The sequence below is a fragment of the Electrona antarctica genome (genome assembly GCF_951216825.1).
Source record: "Electrona antarctica genome assembly, chromosome: 16".
NCBI lineage: Eukaryota > Metazoa > Chordata > Actinopteri > Myctophiformes > Myctophidae > Electrona > Electrona antarctica.
The window spans coordinates 13183389-13209356 of record NC_136797.1 but is presented as its reverse complement, the minus strand read 5'-3'; the positions used below and the strand labels follow the sequence as shown (position 1 = coordinate 13209356).

At 41.4% G+C, this 25968-nt stretch overlaps 1 protein-coding gene across 4 annotated transcripts in view; it reads right to left on the bottom strand.

Moving 5' to 3' along the window:
* hook3 (hook microtubule-tethering protein 3) overlaps positions 1–25968 on the bottom strand; it is a gene marked incomplete at its 3' end in the record, with an annotated part of 44453 nt that overhangs the window by 13515 nt on the left and 4970 nt on the right. For 3 of the 4 annotated variants that reach the window (XM_079525211.1, XM_079525212.1, XM_079525213.1), the window contains exons 2-17: positions 20152–20237; positions 17574–17646; positions 17325–17375; positions 16198–16330; positions 15683–15750; positions 14832–14894; positions 13539–13622; positions 9929–10092; positions 9334–9474; positions 9085–9172; positions 7383–7496; positions 7098–7208; positions 5988–6078; positions 4567–4636; positions 2060–2200; positions 1346–1433 (exon numbers count right to left, since the gene is read on the bottom strand). In XM_079525211.1, coding sequence (XP_079381337.1) covers positions 1346–1433; positions 2060–2200; positions 4567–4636; positions 5988–6078; positions 7098–7208; positions 7383–7496; positions 9085–9172; positions 9334–9474; positions 9929–10092; positions 13539–13622; positions 14832–14894; positions 15683–15750; positions 16198–16330; positions 17325–17375; positions 17574–17646; positions 20152–20237 — 1566 coding nt within the window. Of the gene's footprint in view, positions 1–1345; positions 1434–2059; positions 2201–4566; positions 4637–5987; positions 6079–7097; positions 7209–7382; positions 7497–9084; positions 9173–9333; positions 9475–9928; positions 10093–12860; positions 12924–13538; positions 13623–14831; positions 14895–15682; positions 15751–16197; positions 16331–17324; positions 17376–17573; positions 17647–20151; positions 20238–25968 lie in introns of all 4 variants that reach the window. The other variant, XM_079525210.1, reaches the window with a different exon arrangement.

Genomic DNA, 25968 nt, shown 5'->3' with positions numbered 1-25968 from the left:
ATAACACCTGGACTCTCTTTGGTGGGGACGTAACAACTACAAATAAAGGTAAGAAAGCCTTCTAGCATGGACGTCTCCTTTAAATAGAGCTTTTCCATGGCACAATGGTTCTGAGAAAGGTTCATAACGGCTCCAATTAACAACTAGGGATCTTGGTCTAGGCATGAACTATTTTAATTTAGCTCAGTAACGGCTATTAATATTTAATGTAGTCTTTGATATTAGTAGGTCGGAGAGGCTTAATGTCGTATCGGCCAGAGCCTAGAGAGCAAACTATGGTAGCAATTGTCTGTTGTTAAGCAAACATGTTCTTATAAACAATTGTAAGACAATATATAGCTAGATTAAGTGTTTCTATCTGATTGTATTTATATATTGATCATATTTAAATATACGTACATTAGGCCTATATAAAACAACATGTATAATTTATTCTAGAATAATTGCTCCTATCATGCGCACCGCTGTGCCAAAATCCTCATTCTGATCCAAAATCAGAATATCTTTATTGTCATTGTACAAGACAACGAAATTGATTTGCAATTTAAAACAAAAACACATAATACTACTCTATATAAAAAAAAAAACATACATTAAGACATAGTCCCTTTAGTCCATAAAGTGTCAAGTGTCAGAGTTCAAGTGTCAGTGTTTAAAAAAGCTATATCTGTTCGTCCTTGCATTGATGACCTTATAGCGCCCCCCTGAGGGCATAAGTTGCAGCAGGTGGTGACCTGGGTGAGATGAATCCGATAAGTGGTCCAACACCAATCCGACAAGTGGTCGGATTGGTGTTGGTGCTGACCCATGGTACATGATCAACCTATACCAAAACATGCACACAAAGTAAACCGCAGTGTTGTTTTTGGTAGCAAATTTCTATTTTAGTTTTAGTCATAGTCCCTTGAAACGTTTGCATTTAGTTTTAGTCACATTGTAGTTACTTGGAATGTTTGTGTTTAGTCTAGTTTTAGTCAACTAAATACCATACGATTTTTGTCGACTAAATCTACAGTTGATTGAGTCGACTAAAATGTATTTTGGCGGGCCTTGACGTCATAATGGCAGATTTTACACTTGCTGAAAATAGCCGATCTGCCATTTTCAGCATGCAACCAAGTGTAAAATGACTTGTACTGGATCTCTTGTCCACTACTCCACTAGTCCCTTCATAACATTTTAGGTCTAGTTTTTATTTGTTGACAAAATCAACAGTATATTTAGTCATAGTTTTACTCACCATAGCTTAGTTTTCATTTAGTTTTCCTCAGTGAAAAAAGGTAGTCGACGAAAACAACACTGGTAAACGGTAAAGAGCACATATATAGTGAGCCAGACTACTCACATCTTCTGATTTGGTTCCCTCCTCTTGAAGGCTTTTCTGTAGCTCCTCTACCTGGCCCTGTCCCTCCATCACACGTTGGTTTATTAACCTATTAAAACAGAACTGGAAATGATCATATTCGGATAAAGGAGCCGGGGAGACACATTGTTGTCTCTAATATCCTGCTCGCTGTTCTAATCTATAGTAGTGCCATATCGATCAAAACATACCCTACTTTGTCTATTTGCTCTAAAAGGGGACCATTAATACAATATGTACATCATGTTGTATTGAACAATACTTGAAACTAGCGACTACAGTAAACACAAAATGTTTACTGAGGTAACACATAGTTTATTAGGGTAACATTTGCAATGACTGAAGTTGCCCCTGGTGGCCATTAGATTGAAAGGAGGTTTGCGTTATTTCCGCACTGGCTTCACTTTTCAGACAGCTTCCCACTTGGTAAAACACCATCATATCAACAGGTATCAATTGGCAGACTCACATCCTGTGTGCCCATCAACGCTTCAGGCTAATGTACACTTACAAACCACGTTTCTCAAAAGAAATGAACGATGTTTCACTGAAATTCATGTAATCTGTCCAAATCTGTCATGATAGTGTGAGAGAGAGAGACAGAGAGAGAGAGAGAGAGAGTGTGTGTGTGAGTGTGTGAGTGTGTGAGTGTGAGTGTGTGTGTGTGTGTGTGTGTGTGAGTGAGATAATTCAGACCTATTCTCTGTCTCAAGTTCATTCTTCCTGCGGTTGGCATCTTCCAATAGACTCTGGAGCAGAGCAATCTTTTCATTGTCGGATCCCTCCTGAGCTAGCTTCAACATCTTGTTCTCATGCTGAAGACGGATCAAATGCTCTCTGAAATGAAGAAGAGGACAGTCACAGGGTTGCATTTCATCTGGATTGGCACAGTGCTTTAGCGTCCATATAGGGTTTCATAAGCAAATCATTCATTTATTTCTAAATCTGAAAATGATACAGTTCCGTTCAGCATTTCAAAAGAAATTGGATCCACCATCATGGATATATTCGTCCAAGACTTCATTAACTACTTGAACCCTATGTAACTGACACCACGCTAGACAAGAACGCCCAAAAACGTCACATCCGGGGTAAGAATTTACCCTATGGCTGCCAATGCAACTTGGTCCAATCCTTAATCACATACGGACAAACATCTATGCCGATGCTATCTAACTTGCGGAGGTAGCGTGCCTTGTCCACGGGCAACAGATCTTTCAACGTATGGCATTGCAAATACGTTTGATAATCGCTACTCTGCTCAATATTGTTTTGAAAATGCCGCAAATTGCATTGCAGTGAACGAGCGAAAATCACAACTTCCCCCGTTTGTGGGCGGAGTCACAGTTTGAGGCGCTGTTTACGCCGTGGTGTCAGTGTATAGGAGTCCCAATTGTGGGGTGAACATTCTACAAGAATAACAGATTTACAAGCTCACAATGCATGTAAGCTTAGAGTGGATATCCCTCTACACACCAAAGAGATTTGGTGTTGAGGGGGAAAAAAGGAGCGGACCAACTATAGACCAACTAAGTGTAGGCTATGATTTAAGTGGTTACGCTTCAAAAGTTTCCTACTTTGTACTAGACACAATGTACAGTAGAAGAACATGGCAAAGATATACAGTACATCACATATTATTAATACTAGAATAGTTCTCTGTGGTGTTCGGTGTAAATGCAAAATTAAAAGTGCACTTTTCATTGCAATGGTTGAAGACAAAGTCAAGAGAGTGTACTGAACTGACTGAGGCAAAGCATTCTTAAATATTCCACAATGTGAAATCTTGGGTCTAGAAATGACTGCAGATGTACAGTATGTGTGTAGATACAACGAACATAACTTTTCTAACATAATTAGAAAAGATACCAAGAGTTTCCATTGTTGTGTTCAGTGCTCTCCCTTTAAGGGTGGGGCTCACCAACTAATGTAACTTTTTCCAGACATATAGTACTCTCTGTTGCTAACTACACTAGCACACGCTGAGCTTGTGTAGGCCGCAACTTAACAGACCTATGAAAGACTGAGGGCTCCATTTCCATCACCACTAAACCCCTTATCCCTAAACTTCTTTGCCTTTTTTTGTACTATTTTGAAAAACATTTTTGAATAGTTCAACTAGCCAATTTACATTGACACTTTGTGAGCTTGTAGACTGGCCATTTTAACTATTCAAAAATGTTTTGCAAAATAGTAAAAAAAAAAAAAAAAGGCAAAGAAGGGGTTTAGCGGTGACGAAAATGGAGCCCTGAGTCTGCTATAAGTTAGGCCATATGTCGCTTCGCTTGCCGAAGTGAATGTGAAGAATGTTCTACTTTAAGCCTTCTTGAAGGTTAGAGGGTCAAATCCCACTACTTACAACTTCACTGTGCAGGTTTCAATAGTGCACGGACACTACTGTAGGCCTATGCACTCATGGCTTGTCTTAAGATATTCTGCTGTGCTGCGATACCAGTAGAAAAACAGCTACCTCTGGAACGCTACGGCTTGGCTGATGCAACTCAAGCATCTGGAGTCTGACTGTTACATAACCCACATGCACACATGACACACACTCGGCACGCTTGCCAGATTTCTCAGCTGACTTTAAAGCACAGTGGAGGCAGAAAAACAGGGAGAGGCTGGAAGCTTTCGGAATGAGGAGTTACAGCCTGACAGCGTACACAGTGTACGCAGCAACAGTCTGGAGAGAACATGCTGTCTAATTACCTGCGTTATGGTCAAGCAGAAAACTTTGAAAACAACTCAAGGTTTCGTAACCAACCTCACAGGACCATTCCGGCATCAATACATGTGATCGTCTATTCACAACTGACATTGAAATTTGAAATCATGGGCTACAGAAGGAACAGAATGTGAATTATAGACTGCTGGAAGAGAGGAGGAATGGAAAGAGAGAGTGTAGGTCTGTTAAGTGTATCACTCGCATGTGCGGCTGATCTATACTTTCTTATCTCTGATTTTCTTTCTTATCCTTATAAATAAAAGACACGAGTACAGCCTCATAGCTTTCCGCTTTGATCCTTGTCGTTTTGTTTCTGAAGAAGAGCATTTGTTATGCACTTTGTGATGCGAAAAAGCAACCTTTTATCAAATAGGTGCTTGAGGAAAGAATGACATTTGGGAAGAATCAAGCAAAATTGGGATCAGCCAATAACCCCTACCACTCCCTCAGTTTTTTAATGAAGTCAACAGATACATACCGAATCTCAGGAGTGGTGATCTCAGCAGCCAGGGAATCAGAGCCCTCGGTACCAACCATTGGGAAAATACCTGGTCAAATAGAGACAGTTGCATTAGAAGGGAAACAAAATGTGCAGGGCAGATAAGACATATTTGATCGGAATGCTGACACGTGTTTTCCTAGGGACAAACGGTCTAATGTTTTCACTGATAATATACATTTCCAGGCTGTGTAGATAACAGGTGAGCCGACCGGATGAATCACTCTGCTGGAATGTTGGTTATATTACGGCATATTCAGTCCACCAACAACAATCCAACACAGTTTTGTCTTTTCTTTCAATGCACTCGCACACTCGTCACACTACGCGAACATATCAGTTCTAATTAATTTAACTCTACTCAATGACAAACCAGTTAATCGGATATGTTAAGTAAACAAGAAACAACAGGTGGAGAGAACAAGGGAACAAGCCTGAGGCTTTACCTAGACCGTTATTAAGTTGGTCGATCCGACTGAGACACTTTACTGCTATCATAATAACATATATATTTTTTATAAACTTTATTTTACAGTTTTTCATATTTTTATACATTTTTGAACCCAAGTTCAATACCCTGGCTGGGTGGCACTGGATAAAAGCACCGTTATGCCGACGGAGTCTGGATGCCAGTGCCTTGGACAATTCCCTGGCATCTATTCAAAAAGCAGTTTGCTTGCATTTTAAGGCACATATTGACCTAATGACATATTTTGTCATGTAATGATTTGGTGTGCAAGTAATTTAACCTCCAAATTCTGAGATTTTTTTCTTTCTTTTTTTTTTTATTATTTTTTTATCCCACAATTTTGTAACCCATTTTTTCACCCAGTGTCAATTATCTAATGTAATCCTGGGCACTACACTTCCTCTGCCAACCTGGGGGGGCAGCAGACTGACCTCATGCTTCCTTCTATGCATGAGTAGTCCAAGCTGCTTCTTTTCACCTGACAGGGGAGAGTTTCCCCGGCCGAACGTAGTGAGTGGAAGGAACACGTTATTCCGACCAGTTCCTTTCCCCTCCATTAGGCGCCCCGGCTGGCCAGGGGGAGGTAGTTTAGAGACCAGGATTACTGCATGTTTTTGTGAGGGTACCTACCCTAGGGTACACGGGGAGAACATGCAAACTCCACACAGAAAGGGCACAGGGAGAACATGCAAACTCCACACAGAAAGGCCCTTTCGCCAACCCCGCCTCGGGTATGGGCACTGATGACACGGAGGAGGGAACACGCCCCCAGCGTCCCCAGGCGGGAATCGAACCCAGGACCTTCTAGCTGTGAGGCGACAGCACTACCGACTGTGCCACCGTGACCCCTCAAATTCTGAGATTTTATCATTTATGAGCATCAACAGGAACAGCCCAATCTCAGTTCCATGATGGGCCACATTAATGTTACCTGAGGTTAGACCTCCGAGTCCTTCCTGGGCCTGAACACAATGGAGCTCCTCGATGGTCTCCTTCAGAGAGTCTCTCTCGGTCCTCATACGCTATGAATACAGAGACACTAAGATTAGGGTTCCAACAGTTAACTAATCATTATTAATCCATTATAAAATACATTGTTTTATAAAATTTGGCGGGAAAGTATTTTTTTTCCTGCCCACATTGCACTGTAGTAAGGGCATTTTATCAGGTATTTGACCAAATCTGGGAACTAAATCATTACCAAGAAATGTCTTCACCAATGTGTTTCTAAAGGTGTCTAATAACATGTACTAAAAGTTTGAAATTCAACTCCCGTGGGAAAATTGAGTTATTAGCATAATATGTGACCATACCCATAACATCCTATATAAGGCAAAAAAGTCCAAATTTCATCATTCTTTAAGTAGCATGTGACATATGAAACTAGGGTGATTTCATGATTCTGAATCCATTCCAAGCATTAGTTTTGCACAAAAAACACTCCTTGCGCTAAATTAGGCCATATCCAGTTGACCAAATGTGCTGACCTCATCACGTTTGTGTGGCCGTTTTCCTCCCAAGGAGTGTTTTTTGTGCAAAACTAATGCTTGGAATGGATTCAGAATCATGAAATCACCCTAGTTTCATATGTCACATGCTACTTAAAGAATGATGAAATTTGGACTTTTTTGCCTTATATAGGATGTTATGGGTATGGTCACATATTATGCTAATAACTCAATTTTCCCACGGGAGTTGAATTTCAAACTTTTAGTACATGTTATTAGACACCTTTAGAAACACATTGGTGAAGAAATTTCTTGGTAACGATTTAGTTCCCAGATTTTCATAGATTTCTCTTACTACTGGGATGCATCATGTTTTAAACTTGTATATTCTTTCATTTTAGATAATGGGCAAACTCACAAGGGATTACTTTGAACAAAACAAAGACAGTAATAGAAGCAAGAGCAGCAGACGTGGAGAGCAGAAGAAAAAACCCCAATGTAAACCAGGTCTAAACTGAAGAGTGAATTGTACATAAAAAGAAAAGCTGCATTCCTGATCAATTTACAAATGAATTAATAAGAGTTAAGTTTACATCTTTTTCTTTTTGCAGAGAGTCCACTTTCTCTTTGACACGTTTGTACTCAAACTCCATCTTGTCTGCCTTTTTAGACTCTTCTGACAGCTTGTTTTGAAGTTCAACAACCTGTGGAAGGGAGAAAGGACAGGTTGAGCAGGACTGGACATGTTAACATGAGTGTGAGCGTGTGTGAGTGAGCGTGTGTGTGTGTGTGTGCCCGTGCGTGCGCTCATGATGTTTTCGAATAAACAGCCACCAAACAACCGCTTGGTGACCGTCAAGTGTTTATGAATGGACTACCTGTCGCTTGTACGTCTCCAGCTGTCCCTTGGCAGCGTTAGCTTTACGTAGCTCCTCCTCCAGACTAACTGTGTTTTCCATGTACACATTGTTCTTTTCTTCCAGGAGCTTTACCTGGAACAAGATCGGACATTTAACCCATTTAAACCCGAGACCAGATTCTACAAAATGTCTTCTAAATCATGACAGTATTCTGAAGAAGAAAAAAAAAACTATGTTTCTATGTCAGTCGTTCTCAAAAGCCAAAAGCTATATGAAATTGGCTACCATCTGAAAATATGTTGTTCCAGGGACCCCCCCAGAAGCAAAGATTTGAGTTAAAAACGTTCGCTCTGAAAGAATATATTAAAGGATTTGTGCAACATTTTCAATAATAGCAGATCAAGTGGACTATGAGCTTATAGATCTTCTATTTTTCAATAGCTAAAGTATAACATAATGCTTAAAACACCAAAAGGGGTTCCCGTCCTGAATGGATAAAGGGTCTGATTAACAATAACGTTCTATAACCATGATGAGATAGTGTTGAACATGACAAATTGAAGTGTGAATTCAGATGGAATTTGATTGGCTGTCACTTTTTCCATCATTCATCAAATCGCTTTGAAAATAAGATATTGTCCCCCGATGTCAGTCATTGTTGTTATAGTTGTAGTGTGTGGACTCCAAATAATTCACTTGAGTTTTAGCGATTTTTAAAACAATACATATCTGGTTATCGTTATAGTTCTTGGTGTGGATGGTCCTCGATATAGAGAAAGAGCACCAAACTTGAAATGCGATTGAGCAGCTGCTATACCAAGCCTTTTTTGTGTTCATAGTACTGCTTGTTTTAGTGCATGTTGGGTTAGCATGGCTGTAGCCAATACATTTCTTGTTCAGTCCATTACAATTACACGGATTCCAACATTCTGCTATTTGTGTTCTCTGACCTATTGGGAACATTTATTTTCTTCAACTGTTCTTTTTTTGAGGCTGTAAACAATTACACTGCTGTCCTGAACATTCCAGCCTTTGTGAGCATTTGCGTTTAACCATTGCCATAGGAAATAACAAACTACAGTATCAGAAAGAATGCCAGTTTGCAGACAAAAAAACGTCTGATTTCGTATGAATCTTTTACGAGCCGAGGTTGTTTTCAGCAATGCAGACGCTGTCTATGCTTTCATGGTTGTCAAACAGCTGACTGGACGCTGACAAAGGTTTCCACAGGGTTCTCCTAGCAACAATACTGCTGAAACCCTCTGAACAAAGAGTGCAGCACGAGGACAGAATTTGGCGAATATGGGGACTATATGTTTAGAATGTGTGGGCGGTCAAATATCACCATATTTATGGCCAAATACTTTGATATCCACAACCAGACAACAATATCATATTGTGAGGATAGTCTAAAAATGTATGTATGTTTCTTAATTTTCACAAAATAGTCGATCTACAAGCTCAAACGTATAGGCCTTGAGTGATTAAAACCAGGAAAAGAACACTTTTGCCATACCACGGTATCACGTTATCCAAATTCCTAGACAATACAATATATTTCTCATATCACATTGTCGATATAATTTAAATATATTGCCCAGTGTTTTATTAAAGTTACTGTACCTATCCAGTGTTACACATAACAAGGTAGGCACAAACAATCGGTGTGTGTGTGTGTGTGTGTGTGTGTGTGTGTGTGTGTGTGTGTGTGTGTCTGTACCTGCTTCCGAAGAATTCCCAGGTCCTCTAATTTTTTCTTATAGTATTCCACCATGCCTTCTAGCTTTGACACTTTGTCTGATGAATGCCTGAATGAAGGGGACAACACACAGGTTTATAAACCTGTAGGGCTCTTTAACTGCCATCTGAAACAAAATTGTTAAAACTGGTCTGATCTGGTCTCTGTGACACTAATATTTGCATTGGAGATACTTGGAGTTTGTATCTAGGACTCAGCAATGTATCAAACCTTAGGACATCCATCTCATCTTTGAGGGACTGTGCTTCTTCAGCCAATGATGTGAGCTCTTCATTCTGAGACCGGACATCTACAAGCTCTTTGTCCAGTTCCTCGCAACGGATACGGTAGTCATCCTTAGCCGCCTCCAGCCTAGAGGAAACGCCAAACATCAGTTTTCAAACTAAAAAGGAACCATGACAACTATCTATATCTAGGCATTCTACGGCATACATGCACGATTAAAGCATACAAATTGCAATGAGGGTGTGAATCATTGACATGTTACAGGAATGTGAATGGGCAGTGTGCTTCTAGCTTTCCATGGCCTCAGATATCACGTTAGTGGGACAAACAACTTGTATATGTATAGTTATGTTATTGGGGTGGGGTTTGCTCGGGGAGAACATCGACACATTGCCGGGGGCCGGGAATCGAAACCGAGACCTTCTACGTCCCAGGCGGGCTCTCAACCCTTTCAGTGTGTAGATATAGGTGAATACGGGGAGATATTGTCATTCTCTGGATCAGCTTAAGATAGGGGTTATGGGTTATGAATCGTCACTCATCAATACCAAATCATTCATTCCTCCTTTCCACCCCTCACCTGAAAGTCTCTTCCTGTAGCTGCTCAAGTTGTGTCTGCAGCTGGAGGTGTCTGCGTCCAGCTGGGCTATTGACATCTTCTATTGAGTCAGACTGGTTGAGTCTTTCCATAAGGATCTGGTTCTCACATAGCAAACTGCCCTTTTCCTCCTGAAGGGCTGCCACCTAGACGGTGAAAGGTCAAACACAGTAGCAAGACAAGAAAGAAGAACGGGCGGGGAAAAAGGATGGGGCAGAGAGGACAAGAGGAATAGAATGATGGGGTGCAGGTGTGAAAAGCATTCGGGAGAGAAGGAAAGAAGCCAAAATGGAGAAGAGAATGGAAGAAGACGGGGCAGAAAGGGTTTTCAGAGAGAACGGGAAGTGGAGCGAAAGAGAAGGAAAGGTGTGGCATGGAGACATGGTGGTTGTAGGACAGAGTACAGGAGGAGCAGGGAGACATGGTGGTTGTAGGACAGAGTACAGGAGGAGCAGGGAGACATGGTGGTTGTAGGACAGAGTACAGGAGGAGCAGGGAAGAACACACCGAAGGAGGGAGACATGGTGGTTGTAGGACAGAGTACAGGAGGAGCAGGGAAGAACACACCGAAGGAGGGAGGAGGGATATGATTGAACAAAGAGGAGACATGAAGAAGAAAAATGTGTATTAGGAGGTGACTTTAATCTTCCATGTAGTTTCCAAAAGCGTTTTCAAAGAGTTTTAACTCCAATTCATTAGGTGTTCACAATCAATCGCAGGGTAATCCAAGTGCGTAACCAAACAAAGACACATCATCACACTTCAACAAAGCAAACCAACAAACTCTGACATAGCCGACAGGGCTACATGCTGTTTGACGTGGCCTTTTCAACACGATGGGCAGAATGTCAAACTTTCACACAAAGCAAAGCAGCAGCTTTTTTTTTTGATAAACAGTGATATGTTAAATGTACAATAAAACCATGAGAAGTGAGTTTACCACGTGTTAAAAATGTATGATTAACAACTCCTTTCAATAGTATTTATTTCCTCCCAATTGTTGAACAACATCTCTGGAGATTTGCACAATCATTATTATCTTGGTGACTGGCACACAAGAGATAACCAAAGACCATGTAAACACTGTAGCAATGAATGATCAATAAGACTTAGGCAGACAATGTGAAGAATATAGTAATTTGTCAAAGGGTTTCTTAGTCCTGAATAAAAAGATTAACCTCCTTTTAATATCCCTTTAAACAGTCTGGAATGTAGCTGATGTATAATGTAATCTATTATCTTTATGAAAGCTACTAGGTTTATCTGAAGTCATCTTCTCACAAGGAAAATGTGCAAAACTATAATGGATAGGATTGGTAATGCGTTTAAAAAGCCTCACATCTGGGTATTAAAAAAAAAGCATGAAATCTCTACCGGTCCAACGGGCAGTGAGGCCTTGAGCATTCAACAATAAAAAGTCGTGTTTCTCAGCTGCTGACAATTAGGGCCGATTCATACTCCTATTTTACCGCTGTTTCGGCGCTCTAGTGCCGAAATGATTTCGGCTCGTCAGATGTTTTCAGTAGCACCGAAGAGCCGACTTTAGGACGATACCCGCCCCCCCCCCCCCCCGAACCTCAAATGACATCACATTGTAAGCTCTACAGAGCCGAACCGACTTTTATTCGGCTCTAAAATAGGAGTATGAATCGGCTCTTAGTTCCCTACCAAAAGCCTTTTAGAGAATGTTTGAAAATAATATTTGAAATACTTAGTACATGTGCTTGATTCTTCTCCTGGCCCATTGACAAACCGCAACGCCATTCACAAGATGGCAGAAAGGTCCTCATGTTTGTTTTTTTTCAAATTATGGGAAATATTTTAACTATCCTTTTGTCCTATCTGTCTGCAGCAAATATGGCTTTTCTGGTGGCTACTTCCTGGGTCTAAAAGCCAAGCTCATCCCCTTCCTGTCTACTGCTGCCAATGGGAATTTTGGGAAACCATTATGAAACACACTAGGGTTAACAAGGCAGGACGTTATTAGTTAAAGCAGTGGTTCTCAATCTGTGGGTCAGTCCCTACGTGATTATAAAATCTGGTCAAACATTGGCCAAATTGTCAAATAAGAGACAAAAACTTTAAAATAGCCAATATGGCGAAATGGCCTTTCTGTGTGGAGTTTGCATGTTCTCCCTGTGTCCCCTAGGGTAGGTATACCCTCACAAAAAAAACATGCAGTAATCCTGGTCTCTAAACTGCCTCGTCCTGGCCAGCCGGGGCGCCTGATGGAGGGGAAAGGAACTGGTTGGAATAACGTGTTCCTTCCACGCGCTACGTCCAACCAGGGAAAATCCTCCCTGTCAGGTGAAAAGAAGCAGCTTGGACTCCTCATGCATAGAAGGAATGAGGTCAGTCCGCACCCCAGGTTGGTGGAGGGTGTGTAGAGCCCAGGATCACATTAGATAATTGACACAGGGGTGAAAAATGGGTTGTGGGATAAAAAAATTATATAAAAAAAAAATAGCCAATCTGCATCACAAGGTTTTTATCTGTGTGGAACCGAGTCAAACTAAATGCAATACCTCAACTCCTACAATTCCAAATGCATGAGGTGGGAGGGTCCCCCAGTTAAAATGAGCTTATTTTGGAGGGGGGGGGGGGGGTCGCGGCCTGAAAAGGTTGAGAACCACTGAGGAGTCAGGACGGACACCCACGTCACGCCATACACACACACACACACAGTACTGCTGGTGCTGGGGGGTGGCTGTCGTGTCCACACCATGTGCATGTGTGTGTGGTGGTGACAAGCGTGCACACGCACGCGACACACAGTTTGGGAGAGGGGAGTCTGGATTCCAGAAAAGGGATGCTGTTGCAAGCAAAAGTGCAAAAGATCCAGGGGCTCATTACACACGCCACACACGACAGATGGAAAGGAACAAAGAAAAACAAAAAAGAAAAGTAGATTTACCCTTTCTTCTAGTTCATTAAACTCTAACCTCAGTCTATCTCGTTCCTCTTGGACTTGGAGGGCCTTCAAAGCAAGGCACACAGTATTGAAAGAATCAGTCAGAGCATTAGAAAGATTAGAGCCCCGTCCGATGCCATAGGTTTGGCTCGGGAATCTGGATTTTGAACATTTTCACCTAAATAGGGGCATCAGCTTGGAAATGCTTGACATTTGGGACGCATGGGCTGAATTATTGCAGACACCGATGGTGTCAAAAAGTAAAATAGTGGCAGATGTTAACAGCCAAACCAATACATCGGTCGGGCTCCATCAGAGAGAACTGACTTCGTAAATCAAATCAAATACCAATAATTAGTTAAGAGCAAACTGTATGAGAGATGCAGACGATGCAACAGAGTTTTCTGTATTAAGAAGAATTTTTTGTTTTTCAACTTAAGGTGAACCAACTGCAAAAATCTCAGTTATTTCTTTGCTTCCGAGCTTCCTGCAATACCTCTCGTCAACCAGTGTTCCTACCTGACAACAGGTTCAAAATAACATATCGTTCACTAAGGAAAGTTCAAATCTATATTAAGGTTTCGCATGAGTCATGGTTTCAAATTTTACATTAACAACATCTAACAAAAACAAAAAATAACCCCACAGGATCATCTCGTCTGTATACACACCAGTACCAACCTGCATATCTAGCTCACGGCATCTCTGAGAGATCTCATCCTTTGTGGACAAAGCCTCACTGAGCTCCTCCACAGTCTTCTTTAGCTGAGAACACAGGAATCAACACATGAACACAAGGCGGTTAACATTATACTGCAGAATGGGTGACCAAGCTCTGTTTCCCTAACGATAAAACATACTGTATTTACACTAAAATCCCTGGCTAATGTATTTTATTTTATTTCTTTCATAAATAGAGAATCTTTTACTCAACAGGAACTATTCCCGCCGCAAGTTGATGATATGTCATTATGTCCATGTGTGGTCCAGCCCTATGGAATGTATGGAACGCACGTGCTAATAAAAGGTATTTATAATATTGCTAGGAAGGATTTCTAGGAAGTATTAAGTTGTTTTTTATTAGCATATGCATTCCCTAGGGCTAGACCATAGAGTAATACAAGGATAGAGGGAGGACCGGAGCGACAGCCCCACACCCCGCTATTCATTTCAGTGGAAGTTGCTCAGTGGCGTTTTGAAGCACCCGGAAGAACGGTCTACTTTGGCCTTTGACCTCCAAATTTTGGTGGTCAAATGCGGAAGTGCAAACGAGTTTAACCCCAGCTACACAGTGTTTCTGCGTCATAAATTCAGGGGCCCGCCTGCAGTACCAACTCTCACCACTATGTCTCGCAGCTTCAACACCGGCCAGCCTTGCTGGGGGCTTGGGCTAGCTAGACCATATTATGGACATATGACATCATCAACTTGTGACAGGAGCAGTTCCTATTGAGTGAAAGATTCTTTATTTATGGTGTTTTTATTTATTTATTTATTTTAGTTGTAGAGGGCAAGTATAATGTTTTAAGGCATATTTGTCTCATTAGCCAGGGATCCTTTTAAGGTGGTTGCACACTGCGTGCGTTTCTTTGCTGTGATTTGCGGATCCGAAAGTAGTAGGATATCACTAGATATCAGCCTGTCACCAACACCCCACTAGACAGCTGCGGGAAAATGTATAAAATCAACCCCGGTCCGAAAAAACGAAATATTCGGCGGCAGTGTGCAAACGTGATTGACATGAAGTCAGGTCGATTTTTTTTTAACGTCCTCCGAAATTTGTTCCGATATTCGTCCGAAAAAACACACCAGTGTGCAAACACCTTTAGGGTCATATTTCAGCTGTTTAGCTGTGATCAGCCTAACCCGAACACAAAAGTGTCAGTAATATACTGACAATGGGAAACCTGAGACATTTGCATTATATAGTTCTATTGCAAGAAAATACACATTTTATATATTTTATTTACATACCTGTCTGTCCAGATCCACATACGATTCAGTTGTTCCTGTGACTGGAGTTTCTTTACTCATCAGCTAGAAAAAAACCCCACAGAAAATAGTTTCTAAAATGTTTCTTTACGAAAAATGTATGAAAAATCATTAAAATAAATGTAATCTAACATGAGGGGCGTCAGTGGCTAAGGCGATAGAGTGGCCGTCTTGGAATCGGTTCAATCCCTGGCTCCTCCTGGCTGTGTGTCATCATAGTCCTTGAGCAAGAACCGCCTAACTACCCCTGATGGAACACCAACATTTGGACAATTTTGGACACCAAAATGTGGTGTCCAAAATGCGGAAGTGCTCAATGTTATACCATGTTCCTCGTGGTAAATGAAGGGGCCCGCCTGCAGTCCCAGCTAGGGCAGAGTGCTTCAACGTCGGACTAGTTGGACTGCATTTTAGCTTGAAAAGCCAAGTCGTTATAGGGTTTTACAGACTTGTCACTAGACCAACGCAAGTTACGCAACCTAATTTAGTTTATAACTCGAGAAATACTTAAACCACATGAGCCCTAGCATCCCTGTTCTATGGGTGAACATTCAGCAAGAATTTCGGTGAAGCTATTGTGTAGAGGGAAAACAGGAGGGGGCCTAGTTTAAACCCCTGGGGGACTCCAGTCACGTTAATTAATGGTGGAGTCACTCATTGTTATTATTAATTATGCTTTTTTATTAGAACACTCTAGTCCTCCTGTCCTATATCCGAAACCGGAGATGTTGAAATGTTCTGGGATTTAAGATGGGAACCCTATGCACCCCCATGTAAAAGTAGCCCTAAAAAGTATATGCAAATACAAGTCAGATCTGCAACTATTGGCATGCCTCTTGGATGGCTGTCATGACGACATGTTGCACCGATTCCTCCATCATCATTATGGTCTGGATGTACTCTGGAGCAACAACAAAAAAAGAGACAAATGAGCAGTGAATAAATAAGGCAGTGTTGTGTTACAGGCCAGTATTTAGTTACAAAAACTTGTTCTGAATCAGAACAATTGATAGTTTTTGTAATTATTGTGCCCTCCCTAATCTGTGCACATAATATGTTGGATCAGAACTTCTGATCCAACATATTATGTGCACAGATTAGGGAGGGCATAATAATCGTATCGAAGAGATCTTAATTTATGGTGAAATTGTCCTCTGTCATACTCTAGGGCAGTGTTTCCCAAACATTTTCATGTCAAGGAAGGTACCCCCAAATTGACACCAATTTGCCCACGGACCCCCAATTGAAAAGATATGCCAGGGACACCCATAAGAGAAGATTTTCACGGCAACAAAGTTGCCCACGCCTGCCCTACACTACCAGATACAGACAGACAGACAGCACACACCTTGTTTCTGTTCGCAGTTAACGGCACAGCCGAGTATGAGTTGTAGCATCCTGCCGAGCTCTGCTGCATCCGAGTGTTCCCCAATAAGATTAACATCTGGCAGTGTGAAGTCATTTATCTGCTGGCCTAGGACCTACACAAAGTAAGAGGGACAATGCATGTCATTATAATATGGTGCATCACAGCTTGCAAAATGAGTATGTTGCAGCAACTTTACCATACAAATGTACCATTTGGTTATATAAGACACGTTTCTTTTAACAAAGTCTTGCGGTGTGTTTTTGAATATGAGAGGAATTGAGTATGGTAAAAAAAAAAAGAATATAACCTAATAAGGACAGTCATTTAGCTATCTAGATGTTCATGAAAGCTTCAAACACATGCTACATTTGCTTTTTCATAATGCAGTATGGTTTAGTTTATGTGGGGACGGTTGATGGTGGGGTGACGCAAGAGTATGACACAAGAGCAAAAAGGACTGTGATCATTAAAGTCAATTTTGTCCAAGTTAATAATGGATGCAAACCAAGGTTTTTGTTAAAGGAGCATTCAGTGATTTGGGTGATTTGGAAAAAAACCCGGTCCACCCGGTAACAAGATGTGCACATGCACACGCTCTACAGTGGGGGAAGTACAACAGACCAACAGCACGTGCACCAATGCCCGCCCCACTCGATCATGATTGGAGGAAGGCCCCTCTCATCCTGATTGGATGAAGGCTTTGCCACCCAAAGCCCAAACCGAAACTAGGGTTTTTTGACCCCAGGGGCTCACTGGGGACAGGGAGGAACTCCTTATATGGTCAGCACACTTTATAGTAGGGAGGATTATCCAAAAAATAAGAAATAATAAGTGATATTTGAATTAAGTGAAATCACTGAATATACCTTTAAAGGTTCAAAGCAAATACTATACTAGGCCGCTGCAAAGCCCTTGACTTGCAACAGAGTTGTGAAAACGTAACATTAATAAGATCAGTACATTTGTTTCGGATAGAGACGGGGACCGTAGAAGAACAGGTCCAGATTGTCATTAAAAACACCGGCAACTTGACAACAACGCATCATGTTCTTGAACATGTGCAAGCCGATATACATTTCTAAATGAATAGAACAGTTTATTCTTACCTCTTGGTTATAGTCTAAAATACCTTTCAAAACTTTCTTTAGATTGCTGATCTGAAATTAGGAGAGAGATGGTTATTTAGGACATTGTATATTACCAACACCACCCATTTCGAAACACAAGAAATAAATCATTCCCAGAATAGATTGCAACTGTTTCAAGTGACTAGCTAGAGACAGAGTACATGTCGGCTTTAAGTACTGATTGTGATAGCACAGACACTAGACATTGTCTATATATGTGATTCTCACCTTTAACCTCCAGTTGTCTCCAACCTCAGGCTTCACCCTAGTGATCCAACTGTCGTTAAAATATACTGCATCTCTGGAAAATACAATAAAACAAGAATATTAACAAAAAACCACTGTACGTATGAATAGAAGAATAGACACATGTGCTCTGTATTTCCCAAGAACACTCTGGATGAAAAAGGTACGTTCAGACTTTTATGGTTAGAGCGACGCGATTACATACAAAGTCAATGCAAAGACGAGAAGTTGCGCGAGCGCCCTGGCGCAGCACAAACGGGACGAACCGAGGCGAATGCTGCTAGAGGGCCGAATAACCAAGAAGAGCACTAGGGGCGCATGCTCTTTATATATAATAACCAAGAAGAGCACTAGGGGCGCATGCTCTTTATATATAATAACCAAGAGGAGCACTAGGGGCGCATGCTCTTTATATATAATAACCAAGAAGAGCACTAGGGGCGCATGCTCTTTATATATAATAACCAAGAAGAGCACTAGGGGCGCATGCTCTTTATATATAATAACCAAGAAGAGCACTAGGGGCGCATGCTCTTTATATATAATAACCAAGAAGAGCACTAGGGGCGCATGCTCTTTATATATAATAACCAAGAAGAGCACTAGGGGCACATGCTCTTTATATATAATAACCAAGAAGAGCACTAGGGGCGCATGCTCTTTATATATAATAACCAAGAAGAGCACTAGGGGGCGGGGCGCATGCTCTTTTGCAGCAGCAGCTCCCAGGCTCTGGAAGAGCCTGCCCCTTTATATTAGATCTGCCCCGTCTATTAATGTTTTTAAGTCTCACCTTAAGACTCATCTTTTCTCCCTGGCTGTTGAGTCCATTTAGCGTTTGTTTTATCTTAGCTTTTCTCTTTTTTTTGCTTATTTTAACCTTTCTTGCTTACCGTATATTTGTTCCCTGCATCATGTCATCATTTCTGATTGTGTTTCTTGTTTCTAAAACGTGCTTTATAAATAAAGTTTGATTTGATTTGAATATTTAAATTAAAGTCTGAACGCACCTTAAGAAAGTTGATGACTGACCATTTCTCATACAATAAGTACTGAGGAAATTGTTTTGGTTTTTTAGAGGTAGAAATTAAAGCTACATTGGATTACGTTGTTGTTGTGGTGGTAAAATATTCCCATATAATTGGTAATAGCTTTGAAGGTGATTTCCCCCTAAGCTCTACTGAAACAAACGGCATTAATACCATAATGTTTTTCCATGTATGTTTTTTTTAATCAATTAGATCATTAGAAAATAGTGCACTTTTTCCACAAAATATCAGTCCAGCTGCTGTACCAAGATCTGTATGGAACTACTATCAGTCGGGCTCTATAGAGCATCGCAGTCCCGCCCCCTTTCATGACGACGCTGGAACCAGAAGTGAATTCCTCATTCATTTTCCTCATAGACTTTTTAAAAAGTATTTATTTAAAGACGATTACGCCACGGACAAAGCCAACTCGAGTTGTGACACATCATGACAATAAACACAATGTTTTTCGCTGATCAAATAATTTGTAAGAAGAAAAACAAAACAAAAAGTGTTGTATCCTGATTCCTGCCATGTATTTCTTCTTACAAATTATTTGATCGGCCCAAAACATTGTGTTAATATAATTTGTCGTCACAACTCGAGTTGGCTTTGTCCGCGGTGTAAACGTCTATACATTTTGAAAAGTCTATGAGGAAAATGAACGGGGAATTCACTTCTGGTCCTCGGGAGGGGGCGGGACTGCGAAGGTCTATTCGACTGCATATAGACAGATGGGAGAAGTGGAGCTAGCCAAGTGCATTTTACATCAAAGCCTACAATTACAGCTACATGGGAATTACAGTGAATGAAACAGGAAGGGACAGCAGGAGTAAAGTTACAGCTTCCCTGAAAAGACCGGATTGACAACAAAGTACAAAGGGAATTATTTTGCAGATGATCATCAATAGACGGTATTGACAACTTGACCAGTTACATTACTCAACAGATAAATGTACTTTTACCTTATTTTATACTTTTACCTAATGTTAGACTGGCCACACATTACCATAATATTAATAGGGTAAACATGAAAACATTAATCAGGGATGCAAACTGGTTTTGTCAAGTTGGGTGGTACCAATTTGTGGAAATATAAGTATTGCCACTTCGACTATTAGTGTCATTGATATAATACTAGAACGGTGCCCGTGGGGCCTCTACAGCGGTGCCCGTCGGGCACTGGCCTACTTGGAACGATGCAAGTTGGAAATGCCAGATATGTCTGTGTCCCTTTTATGGAGTTCTTTGTCAGGCATAACCAAATATGGAGTCTATATGCAGACGTCAGAATGATGTCAGAACAGGGCCAGCTCCATATATGGACACTGGGCAGGGGCCCTGTCCTGACCCAGGCAGAGGCGTTTTGGGGCGTTTCTGGACAACCGTGGGTCTGACCGACTCGACACTAATAAAAAGCATCTTATAACATCGCAGTCAGTGTAAGTCAACCTCAAATGTGCACATAAACATGCAAATCCTGTTAACTTAGTTTCCAGACACATTGGACAAAACAAATAAAAATAACATACATTTTCTGTAGAGTTTGGGCCATGACGACACCAGTGGTAAGGTCTTCTACTATTTTGCAGGGAGCCTCCACTCCAAATGTCTGGATCTAAACAACAAAACAGATACATTAGTTAGTTGTGGGTGCAGAATAAAGCAGTGAAAAGAACAAGAAGATTGTAACATGTCACAGCCACGACCTGAAGACTGCACTGGCAGTGATTTGTTTGGGAGATACACAACAAAGACACGAGAAAGATAAACCACACAAGTCATGTTTATACAAAAGCATAGTTTGGTTTTTAACTTTGCTTTATCTTGGTAGCACTAAAAGTCTGCCAGGCCCACAACACAACAACACCGAATTACCAGGAGGCAGGAAGTATAGCAGATCAACACATACATGGTGAGGTGCATGTCAGTGTTTAGAACTTTATCATAAAACTATTATGTTTTTTTTTTTTAAAAGCCAAGTCCTAAAAGAATAACATTGCTTATGTAAGGCATGCGTAGTTCTCAAGGTGTGGAAACAATACCTGTTTAACTGTGTTTTGTGGATCTAAACTGGCTGGATTGTGTGTGCATTCTGTGATACCTCTATTGTGGAATATCAATGAGCTGTTGCCTTTGTACTTTATACACTAAATGTTTGCTCAAGAAGAACTTCACACAGGATTGCATTGAGGCCATTTTTAGACCGTTTTCTTGGCCTGGATTCTCTAACAAAAGGAATTGTATCCTTATTTTGCCAATAACTCTTCTCTTCTCTCACTCAAACTATTCTCATCTCAGTGCAACCATTTCACTACACAGGGCGTTCTTCTCCATCTGTCCTCTGTCTTTCCCTTGCAACCTCCCTCTCTCTCTGCACATCAGTCCCTAGACTATTCTGAAAGACTCTCGTAAAGACAGACAGAAGGGAATTATTTTCCGTTGAAGCACCAGCATGCCAGAGTAGGAGGAGACTGAAGGGAGAAGGAATGTTGGGGCGTGATGGGGAGACGGTGGTGCCTGCTCATGTGTTTTCCTCAATTGAAATTAATTTAATTTATAACTATAACAAAAAACATGGCATGGATGCATCTGGGACTTATCCTCAGTGATGTATCCCAAGGTCATCGGGGTTTCGGGTCTCTCGAAGGCTCCGCTTATGGCTTGAATGGCCCTCCTAAAAGGCCTCACCGAGGGTTTGTTGGGCTTCCTCCTCACGGAGGACACAGGCTGGGGCGCTAACGGCTAACCCATACTGCTCACCAGGGTTATTATAATTATTGATTTGCCTTTTTGTCTTTGATTTATTGAATAATTTCAGATTCTGTTGTAAATTAACAAGCAAAGCTAATGGAATGTATGGATCTAAATTATTTGTTGCAGCCCCCTAATGAACTGTCTGCTATTTGAGATTACAGGTGATGTAGAACAGAATAATAGTAGAATAAACTATGGTCTTTTTGGTTATTTTCCAGCTTTGTATCACAAATTATATTATTATTATTGTAAAAAGAAAAAAAGAGGAAGTTCATCAGGTGTTAAAGTGTTCTTTTCCCAGTTTCCCAGATTGTGTGAAGTGAGGGTGAGCAAAATCCAGTTGAGAACAGAAGATGGGTAATAGCAAGGTTTCTGTTCACTGGTATACCAGCCGTCTGCCTACCAATAGTAAATGTATGATGATGTGTCAATTGGCATTGCTGCACCAATAGCAATTATATTAACTACAATATTTATCCACAGGGCTGGTTATAGCTCATATGGCACCGGCACCCTGGCCTAGAGAAAAAAAACGGAAACCTCCCTTCAGCAGTCTAGCTAGTGGGGTCGATATGATTATGAATACTTTAAATGTATAATTTAAAAGCATCAATACACCCAAATAGTCAACTCTGTGCTATCATGCTCATTTCAATCAGCAAATCTTTTAGGCCTTCAGTCTGTGAAAGCAATAGACTACACCCGCACACTGTGTATTTGCTCGGTACATGAGTATTTTCTTATTTAATGAAGCAACGTTTCGGTCCCTGCGGACCTTCTTCAGGCCTTCAGTCTGTCAAACCACCAGCAAGAGTTCTTCTGTATTTTAGCAGGCCAGTCTGGTCATTACGGTCAGACCAAAACAATACTATGTTATGCAACACCATTTCAATGAGAGGAAGAGAGAGCGAGAGACTTTCCCCAGTTAGATGCATGTACACAAACGCATACACAGGGACCTTTGTTGGACTGTGGCCAATAGGACAAATTGGAATGGAAGTTGGAGAGAATGGATAAATTGACATACAGTAGTATAAAGAGAAATTGAAAAAGCGAGGAGGGAGTAAATACGAGGAGAGTAAATACAGCGGATTTAGCAGAGATGCTAATTTCCATCCGTAGTCCACCGACATTGAACACTAAACAATACTGACATAACAAGACACGAGAGGACAGCATACAAATTAGTACATTTCAAAAGAGAAAATAAGAAAATCAGTAAAATAACAATAAGCTAAGATTAAAACTATTACTATAGGCCTAGCGCACGTGTGTGTGTGCGTGCGTGTCACTGTACTGTACATGTCAGAGTCATGAGTCATGACTCTAAGACTTGACTCTGTAACACCAGGGCTCCACCGGGCACGTCAGCGTCGCGTCTCCGTCACCGTCAGGGAATGTTCCCTTTTTAATCAATGAAGGGTGGCTCCACTGCCCGCGTTGCGTTGCGTTGACGGAGACGCGTGCATTAAAATTGAACCGGTGCGTTTTTGACGCACGCGACGGAGACGCAACGCGTCCGGTGGAGCCCTGGCGTTAGTCTCCATCCATACAAGATTTGGTTTGCTCCATTTCCTTTAGCGGAAAGGAAGTGGGAGGAATCGAATCGATGTAGACAAAATAACCCCATTACACAAACACACTAGTACACACCACACTGACAGACATATAGATGCAACACTAGTACACACCACACTGACAGACATATAGATGCAACACTAGTACACACCACAGTGTCAGACATATAGATGCAACACTAGTACACACCACACTGACAGACATATAGATGCAACACTAGTACACACCACACTGACAGACATATAGATGCAACACTAGTACACACCACACTGTCAGACATGTAGATGCAACACTAGTACACACCACACTGACAGACATATAGATGCAACACTAGTACACACCACACTGTCAGACAAATAGATGCAACACTAGTACACACCACACTGACAGACATATAGATGCAACACTAGTACACACCACAGTGTCAGACATATAGATGCAACACTAGTACACACCACACTGACAGACATATAGATGCAAATACACAAACACACTAGTACACACCACACTGACAGACATATAGATAGCAAGTACACAGGCCAGGATCTGGGCCAAGACAGGTGTTTTCACTGTTTTCCCCAAGTACTACAATTTTGTATAACCTGTCCATAGCCACTTGTACAATAGCGTCCCTCTTCTTGGACAAACATTTGGTGAAAATAGCAGATCTACAAGCTCACACGATCAGCGATTTTCACCAAAGATAGTTGCTGTAGAGTGGAAAGATGAGGGGGTCTAGTAAGGTCCTGGGGGGCTCTGATCAACTAAGTATATACTGTTTAAGTGGTAAACAATAATGTATGTTTTATGATAGGTGCTTGTCATGTTGCCTGTAATACCAGTCAGTTCAATTGTTGTTAACCAGAAATTCAACTGATAATTATATTGCCTTTACACCTTTTTGAGTGGTGCAACCACTCCAAGGAACAGCAATGTCCGTGTTCGTTCACCTATGTGACTATGAGTAGCAGTAGGGGAAAAGGTGGCGCTGTTGTGCCAGAAACAGAGAGAGAGACAGTGCTGCACTGTTGCCTGCTAATGAGAGACAGAGAGAGGGGGGGGGGGGGGGGGGGGGGGGGGGGGGAATTGCACCACTCAGTTCACACGGGTGTGATTTTTCAATTCACAAACTGTTCTCTGAGAAAGAACAGGTTTGAAATTCTATGTTGCAGGAGAACATGAAACAGGACCAATGAGAACTATTGAGACCTTTCTGATTTCGACAATGAGTATAGTAGAGATGCCTGAATAATGTCTTTGACTGAAACTTTGCTTAAATAAAAGTGGTCAAATTGCAAATGCAGATGTTGTGTGTGTGGGTCATGCATTGTTTTGAATACGTTGATCCCTGCCTCCTACGCACCCGACTCTGAGCCGATCAGGTATGCATAAGACTTTGTTTCCGACAATGAGTAGTAAAATTACAATGGATTCAGAGCTTTGGAATACACCAACCGTTTGCAAAAAAAGGCTACAATTCAGCTCTAGCCGAGGGCACCCTGCCATCCTTGCAAAATTGCAAGCGGTGACTAATGGGAAAGCAACTAAAGGAAGGAAGTTAGAAGCCCACATCCCAACTGCTGGCCTGGCTGTCGTTTTACTGGCCGATTCAATTTCTAGTCACACCTCATGGCCCCCAAGTCACCGGGGCTTCCCCATTCTGCCGACAGTATAGTTCTGGGTTTGGCAGAAGGGTATAGGGTACAAACAAACTTCCAGGCTTTGCCTATAAGTTAGATGTTTCTCTTAGTCATGCCCCTGGGCCCTGTGTCATCGTATTCATCTCCCATGAGTCAGCTTATTATGATTACCACCCGTACTAGAGGTTATATTATATGGGCATATCGTTTGGATTAGCCGCGGTTCTGGACAACTGGATATGTAGATGCTAGGTTCCTGTTAAGGCATGCCTCTATGGGAATGATGAAGAATCCAAAAACAAGAGAAAATATTTGAGAAATTATAATTAAATATATAAACATCCGTTTAGAAATTCTCACACAACTTTCTTTCACAGCATAACCCACCTGTCATGCATCTAGTCGTGTGCTCAGGTACTTCAAAAACACACATTTTCACTCAAACTTTACAAAACCTCTCACACACTCTCACACGCGCGCACACACACACACACACACACACACACACACACACACACACACACACACACACACACACACACACACACACACACACACACACACACACACACACACACACACACACACACACACACACACACACACACACACACACACACACACACACACACACACACACACACACACACAGTGTATGTATGAGACCGTTTATCCCGTTTTTGGATTCTTCATTAACCGTGGCATGAAGACATGTGAGGAAAAAATAAGGAATTCAAGGCATCATGGAGTGAGTATAATCTCTCAACAATCTCTCTCACACCACTGACCTAAAACATGCAATGTTGTTGTTGTTAGTAGGAACTAGGAATAAACACAGATTGAGAAGCACCCAGGAGGAAGTTGACTATGAATGAAAGGATTTAGCTAGGCAAACCGAGAAGGAGGTGGTGGTACCCCCAGAGGAAAAAAAACAACCCGAATGCCATGGGTTCCCATGGGTTGATTGTGGGGTGAGTAAATGATAAGTAATTTTACGGAATCCGCTTCTCAAGATCATCGTGCTAGATCTGTGACACATCATGGCACCAGTGTTGCCAGATTCAGATTGTGTAAAAGAAACAAGTGGCCATGTCTACGAAAATAAGCCCAATTAAAATAAGCGACTAGAGACCATGTGAACTGAACACACACAGCAATTTGGAACTAGTCAAACTACACGCTCACAACATCTACACGCTCACAACATGTTGTGATGCGTTGTGAGCTTGTACAGCTTCCTGTAGATCTCCCTGGCAAATATATATATATATATATATATATATATATATATATAGTTTTATTACAATGTAATTAAACAGTGACAAAGTCCGTGACTGTCTGACAATGTGATTGACTTTCTTTTTGTATACCTTA